Source organism: Pleurodeles waltl, chromosome 1_1 (assembly GCF_031143425.1).
Source record: "Pleurodeles waltl isolate 20211129_DDA chromosome 1_1, aPleWal1.hap1.20221129, whole genome shotgun sequence".
NCBI lineage: Eukaryota > Metazoa > Chordata > Amphibia > Caudata > Salamandridae > Pleurodeles > Pleurodeles waltl.
Genome location: NC_090436.1, coordinates 222,964,409 through 222,977,814, shown reverse-complemented (window position 1 = coordinate 222,977,814; position 13,406 = coordinate 222,964,409). Strand labels below are relative to the sequence as shown.

The window sequence follows — 13,406 nt, the reverse complement described above, 5'->3', positions numbered from 1 at the left end:
GGCTTCTCATAGTAGAGCTACGTGACTTGACAACAAAGGTAGAAAGGAGTTACATCATTGATATACTGTATAATCACATACTGAGTAGCAATACATTGGATATTAGTAACACCAGATATTCAGAGCACTTAGAAGCCACAGGAGTAAGGTATGACGTGTGGATAAAAAATACAAATTCTAATATACAAAGCAAAGTCAGCAATAGGGGGCCCAGCAAGTGATGATTTGTCGATGGGGTATGAAAAGAAAACCTCAAAACTCTGAATTCTGAATATAAGAAGAAAAAGATGGTGAACAGATGAGAGCTGAGAGAATTAGTGATGAAATGAGTTTGCAATGGGAAAATATGATATTCGAATAAATAATTTGGCTGCAGCCAAAAATATATAATGGCTAGTTTCACAGAATTTAAGTGAAAGTGAAAGAAGAATTTAAGTGAAAGCTACAGGAAAACGAAGAGATATCAGTAAAAACGGGAATGGATGTGCCTAAGTTGATTACATGAATTTGTGCTGGCATTTACAGTTCAAAAAGTGACAAGCAGAGAAATGGAAAGAGTGGGTAGTAGGAAGAAACTAAACTTTAGTTTGAGGAGATAAGGTGAAGACATTTTAATCAGAGTTGGATGACAGTCAGAAAAAAAGGGTTTGGGAAAGCAAGAGGAAGTAAAAGGAAACTGTTGTAATATACTTCATATAAAATTCAGGATAATTCATGGGAAGATATAAAATAAAAGAAATATAATAGTCATTAGAAATAATAGTTAATTAGAAATGGTAGATAGTTAATTAGAAGTGGTAGATCCTTCTCCCCTGTATCTGGGAATGGGACATTCGGAATGTTGGGTACAGGAGGGCAGATTAGGATGCTGGTAGATCTGTGAGAGGAGAGGGGACAAGAAAAGCTGTGTGAAGGAAAATGACAATTGAAGCAGTGGAGATGGAATAAAGTCTGACTCTTGAGAAAAGTGTGCCGTTTCCGACTTTATATCAGAAACCTTTGAAGCACCAGGCTTGAAATGCAAGTAAAAGCAAGCCTGTGCTTTACAGAGGTATTAAGTGAAAATAACCAGGCACATAAGTACCCATACAGGAAATTTAACAATGGGAACCAATGTCTGCATTAAGGAAGGACAGTTAGGATTACATGAACAGCCGACTCAATGATAACCAAGGAAGGATGAGTTGCCCAACAGTACGGGGTGGTCAAATGTGTCAAAAGCAGAAGAATGGTCCAGCAAAATACCAATGAAAGAAAGTTTAACCCAAAGAGCAGATGTTAACCCATTAGTGACATAAAGGCCACTGCTTTACAGTGAGCAGATCGAAACAAAATTGAAGAGAATGTTGAGGGAGAGCTAGACATCCACTAGGCATATGAAAAGCTTAAAGGTAAAGGTTAGAAGGGGTGGTTTCTAGTTCAGACAGAAGATCAGTTCAGTTGGGGCACTGGGATGTCATGGCAAAAATATAATTTTTGGAGACTCAAAGGTGAAAAAAGTTGCTCACAACTTTTCTGCAGACGTACCACTAGCCATAAACCTAGATCTGCCTGCTGAGCATGTCTATCTGTATAGCCGGGATAACTCATTTAAATTCTATTTTTATTAAGACTTGCATACTTTGATTAAAGTGGCTCTCCCCATAGAGGCCAGGGAGTTGCTTTCAATAATCAAATTACAATGTTACTACTTCTTAGAGAACAATTAAGGTTGCATATCTCTGAAAAGTGTATAGTGACGAACACCACTTTGGTCTGAGCATAGCCAGCCCAGGGAGAGGAGGCAAAACTTCAATGGAACCTTGAAACAATAGAAACTTGATGTTTACCGGGATGCATTTAAAGTCCCCCATTTATTTTGATTAAAAAGACAGTGAACGTAGTTTGCATGGAGCTTCAATTTTATACAACCTGATATAAGATGACTATTTGGGGCTCGTTGAAGTAATATAGCTAAAGCATAGATAAACAAGGCAAACGGGATTGAAATAGGACACTTCTGACAGGTTTCTATTGTTGCCTTTACCTCTTCACCTTTTTGTGAATTAATTATTACTGGGTGAGGGGACGGCGAAGATCCCTGACAGAGAGACAAGAGTAGGCCCATGAGGAGGGAGGAACTAAATCAACACATCACAGACAGAGAACCGAATCTCAAAGCTGACAAGGCTAAACACCTTCTCTACCTCCAATCAACTAGGCAGCATGTGTTAATGGCTCCCTCACTAGAAGTAATAAAACAATTCTGGTGCTAGAGCATCTATTGGTCAGCATGTGCTGTGACTTAGTAGTAGTTAGTAATGGACAAGTTACTTACCTTCTAAAAACGCCCTATATGGTAGAGACTCTATCCACAGATTTCTTACTTTTCAATTATCCCTGACAGAGAGACAAGAATAGGCCTACGAGATGGGAGGAACAAAATCATCCTATCACAGACGGAGAACCGAAACTCGAAGCTGACAAGGTTAAACACATTTTTTGCATCCAATCAAATGAGCAGCATGTGTTAATGTCTCTCACCAGAAGGAACAAATCAATTCTGGTGCTGGAGCATCTATTGTTCAGAATGGGCTATGATTTAGTAACCGTGAGTAATGAACAAGTTACTTACCTTCGGAAATGCCTTATATGGTAGAGACTCTAACCACAGATTTCTTCCCTTTCAATTATCCCTGACAGAGAGACCAGAATAGGACTACGAGATGGGAGGAACAAGATCATCCTATCACAGACGGAGAACCGAAACTCGAAGCTGACAAGGTTAAACACTTTTTCTGCATCCAATCAACTAGGCAGCATGTGTTAATGTCTCTCACCAGAAGGAACAAAACAATTCTGGTGCTGGAGCATCTATTGTTCAGCATGTGCTGTGATTTAGTAATCATCAGTAATGAATAAGTTACTTACCTTCGGAAATGTCTTATCTGGTAGAGACTATCTAGCTGCAGATTCCTTACCTTTTGAATTATCTCCAGGCGTCAGATTGGATCCAGAAAGATTTCTCGAGCAGTACCACTCCATGACAGTAGGTAGCATAGTGCGGCCTCACATGGCATCAGCCACGCAGGAAGTGACATATGTGTTGCCTATGTAGGTGCTACCCCAGTGCGCTGACATTTGTTTCTTTTCACGAGTGACCCTAAAAATCTGTTCACAGAGCAGGAAGGATGGGGTGGGTCAGTAAGGAATCTGCGGCTAGATTGAGTCCCTACCAGATTATTTGTTACCGAAGGTAAGTAACTTGTTCACCTGATAGAGACTTCTAGCTGCAGATTCCTTACCTTTCGAATAGATACCCAAGCAATACCGCCCCGGAGGTAGGTCAGCGGACCAATTTCATATGAAGAAGTCCTGCAGGACCAAGCAAACAAAGTGACCTTCCCGACTGACATGACTATCCAGGAAGAAAGTAGTGTTTTGTGAACATGTGTCATGTTGCTGCCTGGAATACATCCAGTGGGATGAGCATGCAGCCCTCAAGGGGTTGCTTCTTGGCCAAAGCATTGCAGATATTTATACAGAGCAAGAGCCATCAGGCGCCTGAGAGGACAATTGTGCAAACGCTCAAAAGGAGCACACATAAGGATGGTGAGGAGGAGACCGAGGCATAATGTAAAGAGAAGGTGTGAACAGATGTAAAAGTTTCAAGAATCTATTTACAACAGGGGAGTTGATGAAGGATGTCTGGCCAGGGAACTACAGAAAAGCTGAAATGATAGAAAGATAGCCCTTTACAGTGCCCAGAGTAGAGCCCTACTGAGCAAGAGAAATAATAAGTAGAAGAACTTGAGAAAGAGGGTGTAGGAACCTGGCCTGGTGTGTGGTGGGTACCTAAGGTACTTAAACCTTATACCAGGTCCATGTATCCCTTACAAGTGTAGTGTAGGCAGAGTGTAGAAACCAGGCTGTCTAGACGTAGCTGTGGATGAGCAGCCAAGGCTTATCTAGGAGACATGCAAAGCTCATGCAATACCACTGTAGTCACACAACACTTATACACATGAAAGAAAATACTCAGTGTTACCAAAATATAGGTACTTTCTTTTAGTGACACAATTACCAAAAAGTACTAAAGAGGCAAACCGCCAATAGGAGGTAAGTAAAACACTAGATATGTACACTAGTAATCAGTAATAAGCATAAAAAGTGATAGAAAACAGAGCAAATGCAAACAGACAATATTGACCCTAGGGAGAGCCCAAACCATATACTAAAAAACATGGAATGCAAATGCAGGACCCCACCTAGGTAAGTGGAATGTGTACAGCGGAGCTGAATGAACTAGGAAACACCAATAAGTACCACAGTGCCCCCCAGCGACCAGGAAGGAAGGACTAAGTTACTGGTTTTTCCCCAAACCACCCAAAAGGAAGTCAAAGAAGAATATGCAACCCCCAGACAATACTGCAAGACACCAGAGGTGGATTCCTGCAGAGGAAGACCTGTGGAAGAAGGGGACCAAGTCCAGAAGAGTCCAGTGGGGGTAGGAGCCAGGACCCACCCAGCTGCGGTTGCAGGAGTTGGTTGACAGTAGTACGAAGATGGTCAGGAATACAGCCCCGGAGCACAAGAAGAGTTTCTGAACGATGCAGTCGACGTCCCACGCAGGATGGATGATTGCAGTTGGTCAGTGGCGTGGAAGAGTCACCAACAAGCCTTGGCAAAGAGAGAAGTCACGGTAAAACACAAGTGGAGCTTTGGGGGTCCAGGAAGGTCCAGGAGGACTCAACCCACAGGAGGGGAGTCATAGGAGGACCCTCAGCAAGGCAGAGTCCACAGAAGAAGCGGCAGCCCCCAAGGGAGACCCACAAGAAGAGAGACCAGATGTCGCAGAGGAGCCCACTCAGCACAACTGGAGTAGGGTCCCACGCCGCAGGAGAAGCACGCAGAGGGCTGTGCTTCGCAAGAAGGAGTGCTGGGGCTACACAGAACCTGGAGATGCCAACAAGCTTTGGTAGCTGCAAGAGACACAGTGCACAAGGGTACTTTCCTGCTAGGGAAGGCACGGGCTCACCTCCAGTAAAGCTAGACAACTGGCAGAGAGGACCAAGAGGACTACTCCGTACCACTACCCGTTATGCAGCATCCACGCAGCTCAGGATGAGAGGAGATCCGCGCAGCTGGTCGTCATTGCAGTTGGTGCCTGCGATTGCAGGGGAGTGACTCCTTCACTCCAAGGGAGATTCCTTCTCATGCAGACTGAAGACTTGCCACCCTCCGAGGATGCACAGCTGGGTAAATGTTGCAGAAGTTGGAAGGAGCCATGGAAACAATGTTGCAAGCACAGTCATCAACGCTAATGCAGATTACCGGTTCCTGGAGGGTCCAGTCGTGGTTCCAGTGGCTAGAAGTCCAAGTAGAGGTTGCAGTGGAGTCCTACTGGAATCTTGCAAGCCGAATCGGAGGGCCCACCCAAGAGAGAGACCCTAAATTGTCCTGAAAGGGGACTGGTCACTTAACCAGGTGACCACCTATCAGGATGGGGCTCTGATGTTACCTGCCTAACCTGGCCACTCATATGCTCCGGAGGTCCCTGCCAACCTTGGATTCAAGATGGCAGAACCCAGGGACCCTCTGGAGGAGCTCTGGGCACCACCCCTGAGGTGGTGATGGACAAGGGAGTGGTCACCCCCCTTTTCATTGTCCAGTTTCACGCCATAGCAGGGACTGGGGGTCCCTGAACCAGTGTAGAATGGTTTATGCACCAAATTTGCCCTACAAAGGCTACCCCTCCCAAGCCACGTGACACCTACTTCCAAAGGGAGAGCGTGCTACCTCCCTCTCCCAAAGGAAATCCTTTGTTCTGCCTTCCTGGCCTTGGCCTTCAAGCAGCAGGAGGGCAGAAATCTGTCTGAGGGGTGGCAGCAGCTTGGGCTGCCTGGAAAACCCCAGAAGGCTGGTAGAAGCAATGCTGGGGGCCCTCTAAGGAGCCCCCAGATTGCACTGAATCATACTCCCAATACTGGCAACTATACTGGGATATGATTCCGACATGTTTGATACCAAACATGCCTAGGATCGGAGTTACCATTATGTAGGTGGACATAGGTAGTGACCTTTGTCCAGTATAAGCATAAAATGATGTCCCCACACTCACGAAGTCCAGGAAAATGGAACTTTAGTTCATGAGGACACCTCTGCTAGTGCAGGGGTGTCTTCACACAGAGGTACTTGCACCCTGCCCTCTGGGCTAGGAGGGCCTACCATAGGGGAGACTTACAGTGACCTGGTGTAGTGGCCTGTAGTGAAGAGGGTGCATGCACCCTTTCACGTACCCTGCAATGGCAGGCCTGCAGATACACTTTGCATGGCCTTCCCCCATGGGTGTCATAATACATGCTGCAGCCCACAGGGAATCCCTGGCACCCCAATGCACTGGGTACCATATACTAGGCACTTACATGGGGGCACCATTATGCCAAATGCGGGGTGTAAGTGGTTCAAGTAACCAAGTTTGAAGGGAGAGAGCATAATCACTGTGGTCCTGGTTAGCAGGATCCCAATGAACACAGACAAACACACTGACAACAGGCAGAAAATGGTGTTAACCATTCCAAGAAAGAGGGTATTTTCCTACAGAGGGGCAGAAAGGGGATCAATGTTTCTTTGTGTACACCATGCCACAAATATTATGCAATTGCAGGCTTATACCATTTTGGTGGCAGGATGCCTGGCTGCCAAGGTAACACTGCAGACTTAAAGAGGAAGCTTGAAAGCTGTCAACTGTTGCCACTCAATCTCCACGCAACAAGGCAAAGAGTTGACACCTTTGGGTGGAGAACCCTTTCCTGCTGCTCTGACAGAAGATCCTCCCAAACTGGCAGCCTGATCGGAGGATCAATGGCCAAGCTCAACAGCTCGGGATACTAAAGTCTCCATGCCCAGTCCGGGGCCACAAGGCTGATTTGGGCCCGGTCATTCCAGATCTTCTTGAAAACTCTCTGCAGGAATGGTATTGTCAGAAAGGTGTACAGGAGGTGTAAGCTCCACTCCAGATGAAGAGAGCCAGAGACCCTTGGAAACTAAAGTGAGTAGAAGTGCTGACATTACACATTCTCAGATGTGATGAACACATCTAACCAAGGTTCTGTCCAGTGCAGAAAGAGACCTAGCACTGCTTCCCGATGGGAGACGCCATTCGTGATCCGCTAGGCATCTTCAACTGAGTTTGTGCACCCTAGCGTTCAGACAGCTCGCCAGGTGTTGATCCACTGGGGATATGTGCAGAAAAGCAGGGACTTCTGACAAAGGGTCCATGACCCGACCCCACCCTGTTTATTGCAGTACCACATGGCGGAGTTGCTGTCCGTGAATACCTGCACTAGCCTTCACTTGATGGAGGGTAGAAAGGCTTTCAATCCTAGCCAGATCGAACGGAGCACCAACAAGTTGAGGTGGATTCCAGAGGTCTCCTTGTTCTCCAGAGGCTCCTGCGACAAATGTAGTACATGCACCCGTGCTGTGCACCATAACCACTCTCGCACAGAACTTATATTGATGCCTGCCTCCGACTGCCAAGTGGTCTTGCACATCCAGATCCTCCCCCGCAAGATATCAGATCATACACCCCTTCTATTAGCCTCAATCTTTCCCCAAGTGACCCCCGACCCATTTCGCGACTCAACGTCTCGTTTCTCCAAGACAAGTACTACAGACGGGAGTTAAGTCAGAACTAAACACATACCTCCAATTCAACAAAGGTTTAATCCGTTTGGCTTCCATGTTATGGGCATCTGGCAAGGCTTACCTCGGGGGCTTTGCCAAGGGGTACCTCCGAAAGAAGGAGCTTACACAATCACAGCACTTCTTTCAACTAGAAGCGTGCGCCCTTCGCTTGGAGGGAAAGCTAGCCTCACACCCCCAGGGTACTGTCACACTACAATTCGGCTCTTCTATTTTGTAATTCACATTGAGGTCTAGAGTGCAGAAGCACACACAACAGACACAAAAAAGACAAGAAAATGTTCTTAAAAAAAGAAAAGTGACGGTAGTGAATGTAGGTTAGCAAAATATTCATACAAATCAATGTTTCATAACATTGAGAGTGTGGCATTTGTCTAGGGTTATCTGTATGTATTACCATCTGTTTGTATTACAAGTTTAACTTCAGTAAATAAGTATTTAAGCAGAAAGTTTGGTAACTAGTCTCAGGTAAGAAAAAACAAGTGGAAAACACAAAAAGTGTGTCAGACAAAAGTTTAAAGAAGTTCTAGAAATTGTTCAGAAACATTCAGAATGTATTAGGAAACAGGGCTAGGATTAGTCTAAAGGTACAAAACAGTGTTCTGGGTTTATGTTTAGAGTATGGATTAACATTTGAGTTGAAGACTGAGATGAAATCTTGAAAAAATACTCCATAACAATATTTCACAAAAAAGTTGGTGATAATAACAGGGTAAATATTAGGGTTAGGCTCTGGTTTACATGTTCGAGCTACGTCACTGTAAGGCAAAGGAAACAATTCCGCATTGAATTAGTATATTTATTTTGGTTAAAAGCAGTGCTTAATTTCAGCCAGTGGTTTCCTGTCCTAGGCACCAGCACTTAATTGTCAGCACTGGCACTTACAACCATCTGCCACATGGAGGCGCTGTCGGTCTAATTTAGAAATTAGAACTCCAGTTGTTATTAATGCATAGCACATTAAAAATAACTAATACATTTCACTGAATGCACTCCCACCTGTGGGGACCTGAACTGTCACACTTTTAGGAGTGCGATGGTTAGTAGTTGTGTTTGTACTGTCACAGGCAGACTTAGTGGCAAAGTGTGGTGCAAGCTGGGCCTTGGCACTTATTTCTATAAATTAAGCACTGGTTAAAATGAACTTTTGGACCACGTTAAAGGCATAGGATATGAAAATGAAGTACTTGTGCGAATGACATCCGTAGTTAATGTCATTGTTACCTTAAATGGTACTTTCTCGGTCGAAATATCATTAATGTAATAAGGGGAGCAGGTCATATGTTTGTAGCTTTGCTGCATTTTTTAGATTATAGTTTCGAGATTACTCAAACAATAAAATTCACTTGCAAGTAAGTTGTAAGGTTTTTATTTTGCAATTTGTACAACCTACAAACAGTTTTGATTGTGGCCTCCAGTGGAACAGTAGGGCTGCACTGTGTGCTAATGTTCAGGGTTTGGCAGAACTGATAGATAACACAACGATAACTTACCTGGGCCTGCCACGGGTGGCTCGGGTTTATGAGATTTTAAAGGATCAAGACGATCTTTTTCCAGCTGCTTTCTTGTACTTCGTTGACGTGGCTCCCGGAACATTGGAAGTGCATGAGCTACAAAGGAAAAGAACCAACATATCTAGTTACTATAGGAAAAGAAGTGGTGAACCATACTTCATTTGTATATTTACTCTTTCTGTTTAGTTAAATAAAAATATATATTCTTTGACCCATTTTCAGATGTAGCATGTTACTAAGAACCCTTAACAATTAACACTGCGGATATTAGTTTTTACTTATTTAATGAACATATATTTTTATCTGCACAGGCTACAGGGTGATGATGGAGCTTATGAATTTTTGTGCACATCAGGCACAAAAGAGGCATTTTTGGCCTCTTCAACCTGTGTTTTTAGGTTAAGTGTGCCGTGATATATGTGAGGGCTTTTAACCACGTCCACCGCACGCCCATCTCCATCACTCGTTTGTGGGCTTGCCTTTCAAAAAATCCTTTGCTATCATTGGTAAATGCTGTACGTTTGTCCGTCCTTGAGGCAGCTGTGTTACCGCCTTGGCCATCAACCCTGTTACATGGATGAAAGCACTTTTGGCGGTACGTTTGACTGCAAGTGAACTTCTTTTTCCTTTTGTGCCTCTCCTTTGCGCTCATGCTCATGGCAGCCTTGGCGCTTTGAATCAGCTTGCTTATGTCAACTGTTTTACTTTTCATTTGCAATTTGTGTCAAGAAAAGTCCAGTTAGAAATTTACAACGCTAATAGCTCTAACTCGAGCAACACGTGACCCATTACATTGCAAATGCTTATTTGATAAGAAAAAGAAGGCGAGAAACCCCCAACACAGACACACACATAGTTGCTCATTGCATGATGACAACTGCCACCTACCCATCAGGCCCTATTAACCATTCACAAAATTCAAGTAAATAATTTACATATGCCACACTGCTAATAATCTCTAACATGATACCACCCTACCCACGTATCAGGTGTACTGATGTCCCATGAGATCACTACATTTAATATCCACCTTAACGGTACTCATTTTCTCTATCCCAAAAACATGAAATGATGAGCGGTCCCTCAACTACGTCACAAAAATACCTCTATAAGCCATAAGTACTATTTAAGAGTAAACAAAACAAAAATACTTTTTTTAATATTAAATGTGATTGCAAAATTCTACGGTGCTTAATGTATTGGCTCACAGCAATGAGAGAGTAAATAAACTCTGACCGAAGTATAACCAGGCACATGCAAGTTATACAGTCATCTTTACCACAGGCCTATTACCCCATGCACTTTTGCCTTTAGAACCTGGGATCTGCAGCGTCAAGTACTTTAAGTTACCAAGTTATGTGACCTGAATTGAAACCAAGGAACTTACATTACTATTATATATCATTTGCATGTGGGAATGCACACACCTCTCTTGCAGAAGCCACTTAATACGAAACCTCGAAAGTGCCCAGGAAGAATTGCCGGTGTAAATCACTGGTCAGTTTATAATGCGGTTTCATACTCTCGCCACGCACAAGACAACTGAAACAGAATTCAGAATCATAACCGTATGTTTTTCATAATAACATTTGAGAACTCTTGCTTTTGGCAATTCTCTCTTAATTTAAAAGATGACAGGGATGTTCTTTCACATGTCCAGCACTAGCGCCACATCACCAATAGACAAACTATTGCATCATTATTTCAAGAACATGAGCCGTAAGGCAGGATTAAAGAGGAGGTGCCAAACAGAGCTTCTGCTGCTGCTGTGTATTCATAACGGCGTGTCAATGGTGTAAACATGGCGTAAAAATTGCGTTTATGCAGCCTTAGAATGCAACCCTATTTCCACCAACAGCTGTCCTATTTTAATCCTCCTTCTGTGTCAATTGTTAATAAGGAACATGACCAAAGCAGATGATGTGGTTTGAAAAAGGTCAGACTACTTCTCGGTAGCTTCACTCGGCAGCCATACTGATTTTATGCAAGACAGGAGGCTAACGTTATGTATTAACTTTTATTTACTACTTCCAAGCAGCAGACACTTCAAAGAGAATATTGCACAGCTCATAACAAGAAATCCAGAATACTCTGACTATAAAATATTGCAACTATCCAACTTCTCCCTCTTTTGTTTGCTGCTTCTGAGCCGATAAATTTGACTCGGGTTGAGACTGGTATAGATTGTGTGTTTTTTGTTTAAAGTAAATCGCATAAATAACCTAATCCGTTGTGAAACAGGTTTTTGAAATGCGTGTTGTGCATAGTGTCTGCTCATGTCAAGAAGTGAGGGCAAGTCTGCCCGTGCTTGCTTCCAGAGAAATTGCAAAGTGGACGGCCATCTTCAGAAAAGGACATGCTCCGCATTGAGTATGTTTTTAAAAGGAACCTTTTACAAGCATCGGCTAAGCTATTAGAGGAAAAGCCCATTAGATCGTGTGTCATGATTGGAGAAATCGTTAAAAATTCATGAAAGAATGTGCTGAGGGTTGCTTTTAAAACATGGTGAGGACAATTGGAGGCTGCATTTCAAAGACGAAGAATAAGTTGTTAGTGAAATTAAGATATTTTAAAGTGAGTTTTTTTGGTAGAAATAAGATATTCAAGTGCTCTTTAGTAGTCAGGATTTCCGAGGAACTACGATAGACTACGGGAGATTGTGAGACAGGACATAAAAGACTATGCAGGAAACTATGAAATCAATTTTTAAAGGCAGTAGAAAAAGAAGTTATAGGAAACGAAGAGGGAGAGTTTTGCTCTTTCTTTGATAAAGGATTACTTGAATAAAGGACCAGGGGGTAAGTATCTTTAGAAAAAGAGATACATGTCATTAGAGGAGGAGTATGGAATATCAGAAAATTGAGTCCTACGTGACTCACAGAGAAAACATGCCCTTAGCAGCACAGTGAGAAGCCAATACATCACTGCAAATTATGGGGGTATTGGAACACCCCAATATAGAGGAAAGGAATAGAGATTGGGATGAATATACATTTGATTTAGACACCAAGAACTTATCAGGAAATAGGGGTGTGTGGCCAGACGCAGATGGCGGAAGTCTCTCCGTGAGGCTCCCGCCTATAATGTTTCTCCCCTGTTAAATCCTGTTATCCGGAGGGCCTCCGCCCCCCCGGCGCACAGTTGGAAGTGTGGAAGGGGGCCCTGTAGCAGTTGGGGGGTGAGCCACGCATGTGGGGATCGTCCCCCGACTAGCCGGGACGGCGAGGGCAGCGAATAGCCCAAGATGGTGACCGAGACCCGCGAGGCCGGAAAAACGGCTCGCTGCGGGCACTGCAGCCTGAGACCGTTCACACCCCCGGAGCACCGGCGAGAGCGCGCTGGGCATGGAGGAGGACAGAAGACAGCCTGGGCTGGTGAGGAGCCCAGCTGAGACTGCAGAGTGCGAGGAGCCCAGCAGAGACCGCGGAGTGCGAGCAGCCGGGATGAGCCTCGCACATCCCTGGGGCGAGGGAGAATGGAGGCGCTCAGCGGGGAGCAGGCCCTAGCGACAGCAGCGTCCCTGAGAAACAGAGACCGGCCCTCTAGGAGGGGGGCCTGCTCCAGGTCACAGCAGGGTGCCGGAGGGGGCAGGGAGGGGTCGTCTGACCCTGGCCCCGGAGGACGTGCAGCAAGGCCGCCTCTGAGGTGAGGGCAGACGGATCTCAGCGCTTTGGAAGCTGCATAACAGGTTAGTCCTCAGCACGTGCGGCGATAGGAGGGCTGCCCGGCTTAGCCAGAGCTGCGAGGACTGCAGGGAGCCCAGGACAGCAGAGGCAGCTGTGTTCCGACCAATATATTGCTCAGAAGGAGTTGTGCATGGAGAGCTGAGGTGAGCCCCATAGGCCCCTACTTTGGCAAACCACGGAGGCAGTCCACGGGAGGGGGCCGGCTGCCCTTGAGGTACCCCACATCGGGGGGATCCCAATACAGTAAAAACTTCAATGCAAAAATGAAAGGGGATCATTGCAACATCACAAGCCCGCCACAGTGCAGTCACGGGAGAGATACGGCAGGTGGGATGATGCGGATCCTGCACCATACCTAGGAAGGACGACTCTATAAACCACAAGACAAGTGGAGAAGTGGCCAGGAAACCTCTAGGACCTGGAGAATTGCTAACTGGAGAGGAATCCGTTGATTCCTTCCTTTCACCGCCACGGAGGACTGAATTGGCCTCCACTGTCAAAGAGGACAGCACAGGACCAC

General features: G+C 44.9%; 1 protein-coding gene across 1 annotated transcript in view; it reads right to left on the bottom strand.

The window, feature by feature from the left end:
* Nucleotides 1-13,406, bottom strand: part of WDR70 (WD repeat domain 70) — a 1,287,307-nt gene that overhangs the window by 211,771 nt on the left and 1,062,130 nt on the right. Inside the window, exon 15 of the mRNA XM_069221254.1 lies at nt 9,180-9,296. Coding sequence (XP_069077355.1) covers nt 9,180-9,296 — 117 coding nt within the window. The remainder of the gene's footprint in view (nt 1-9,179; nt 9,297-13,406) is intronic.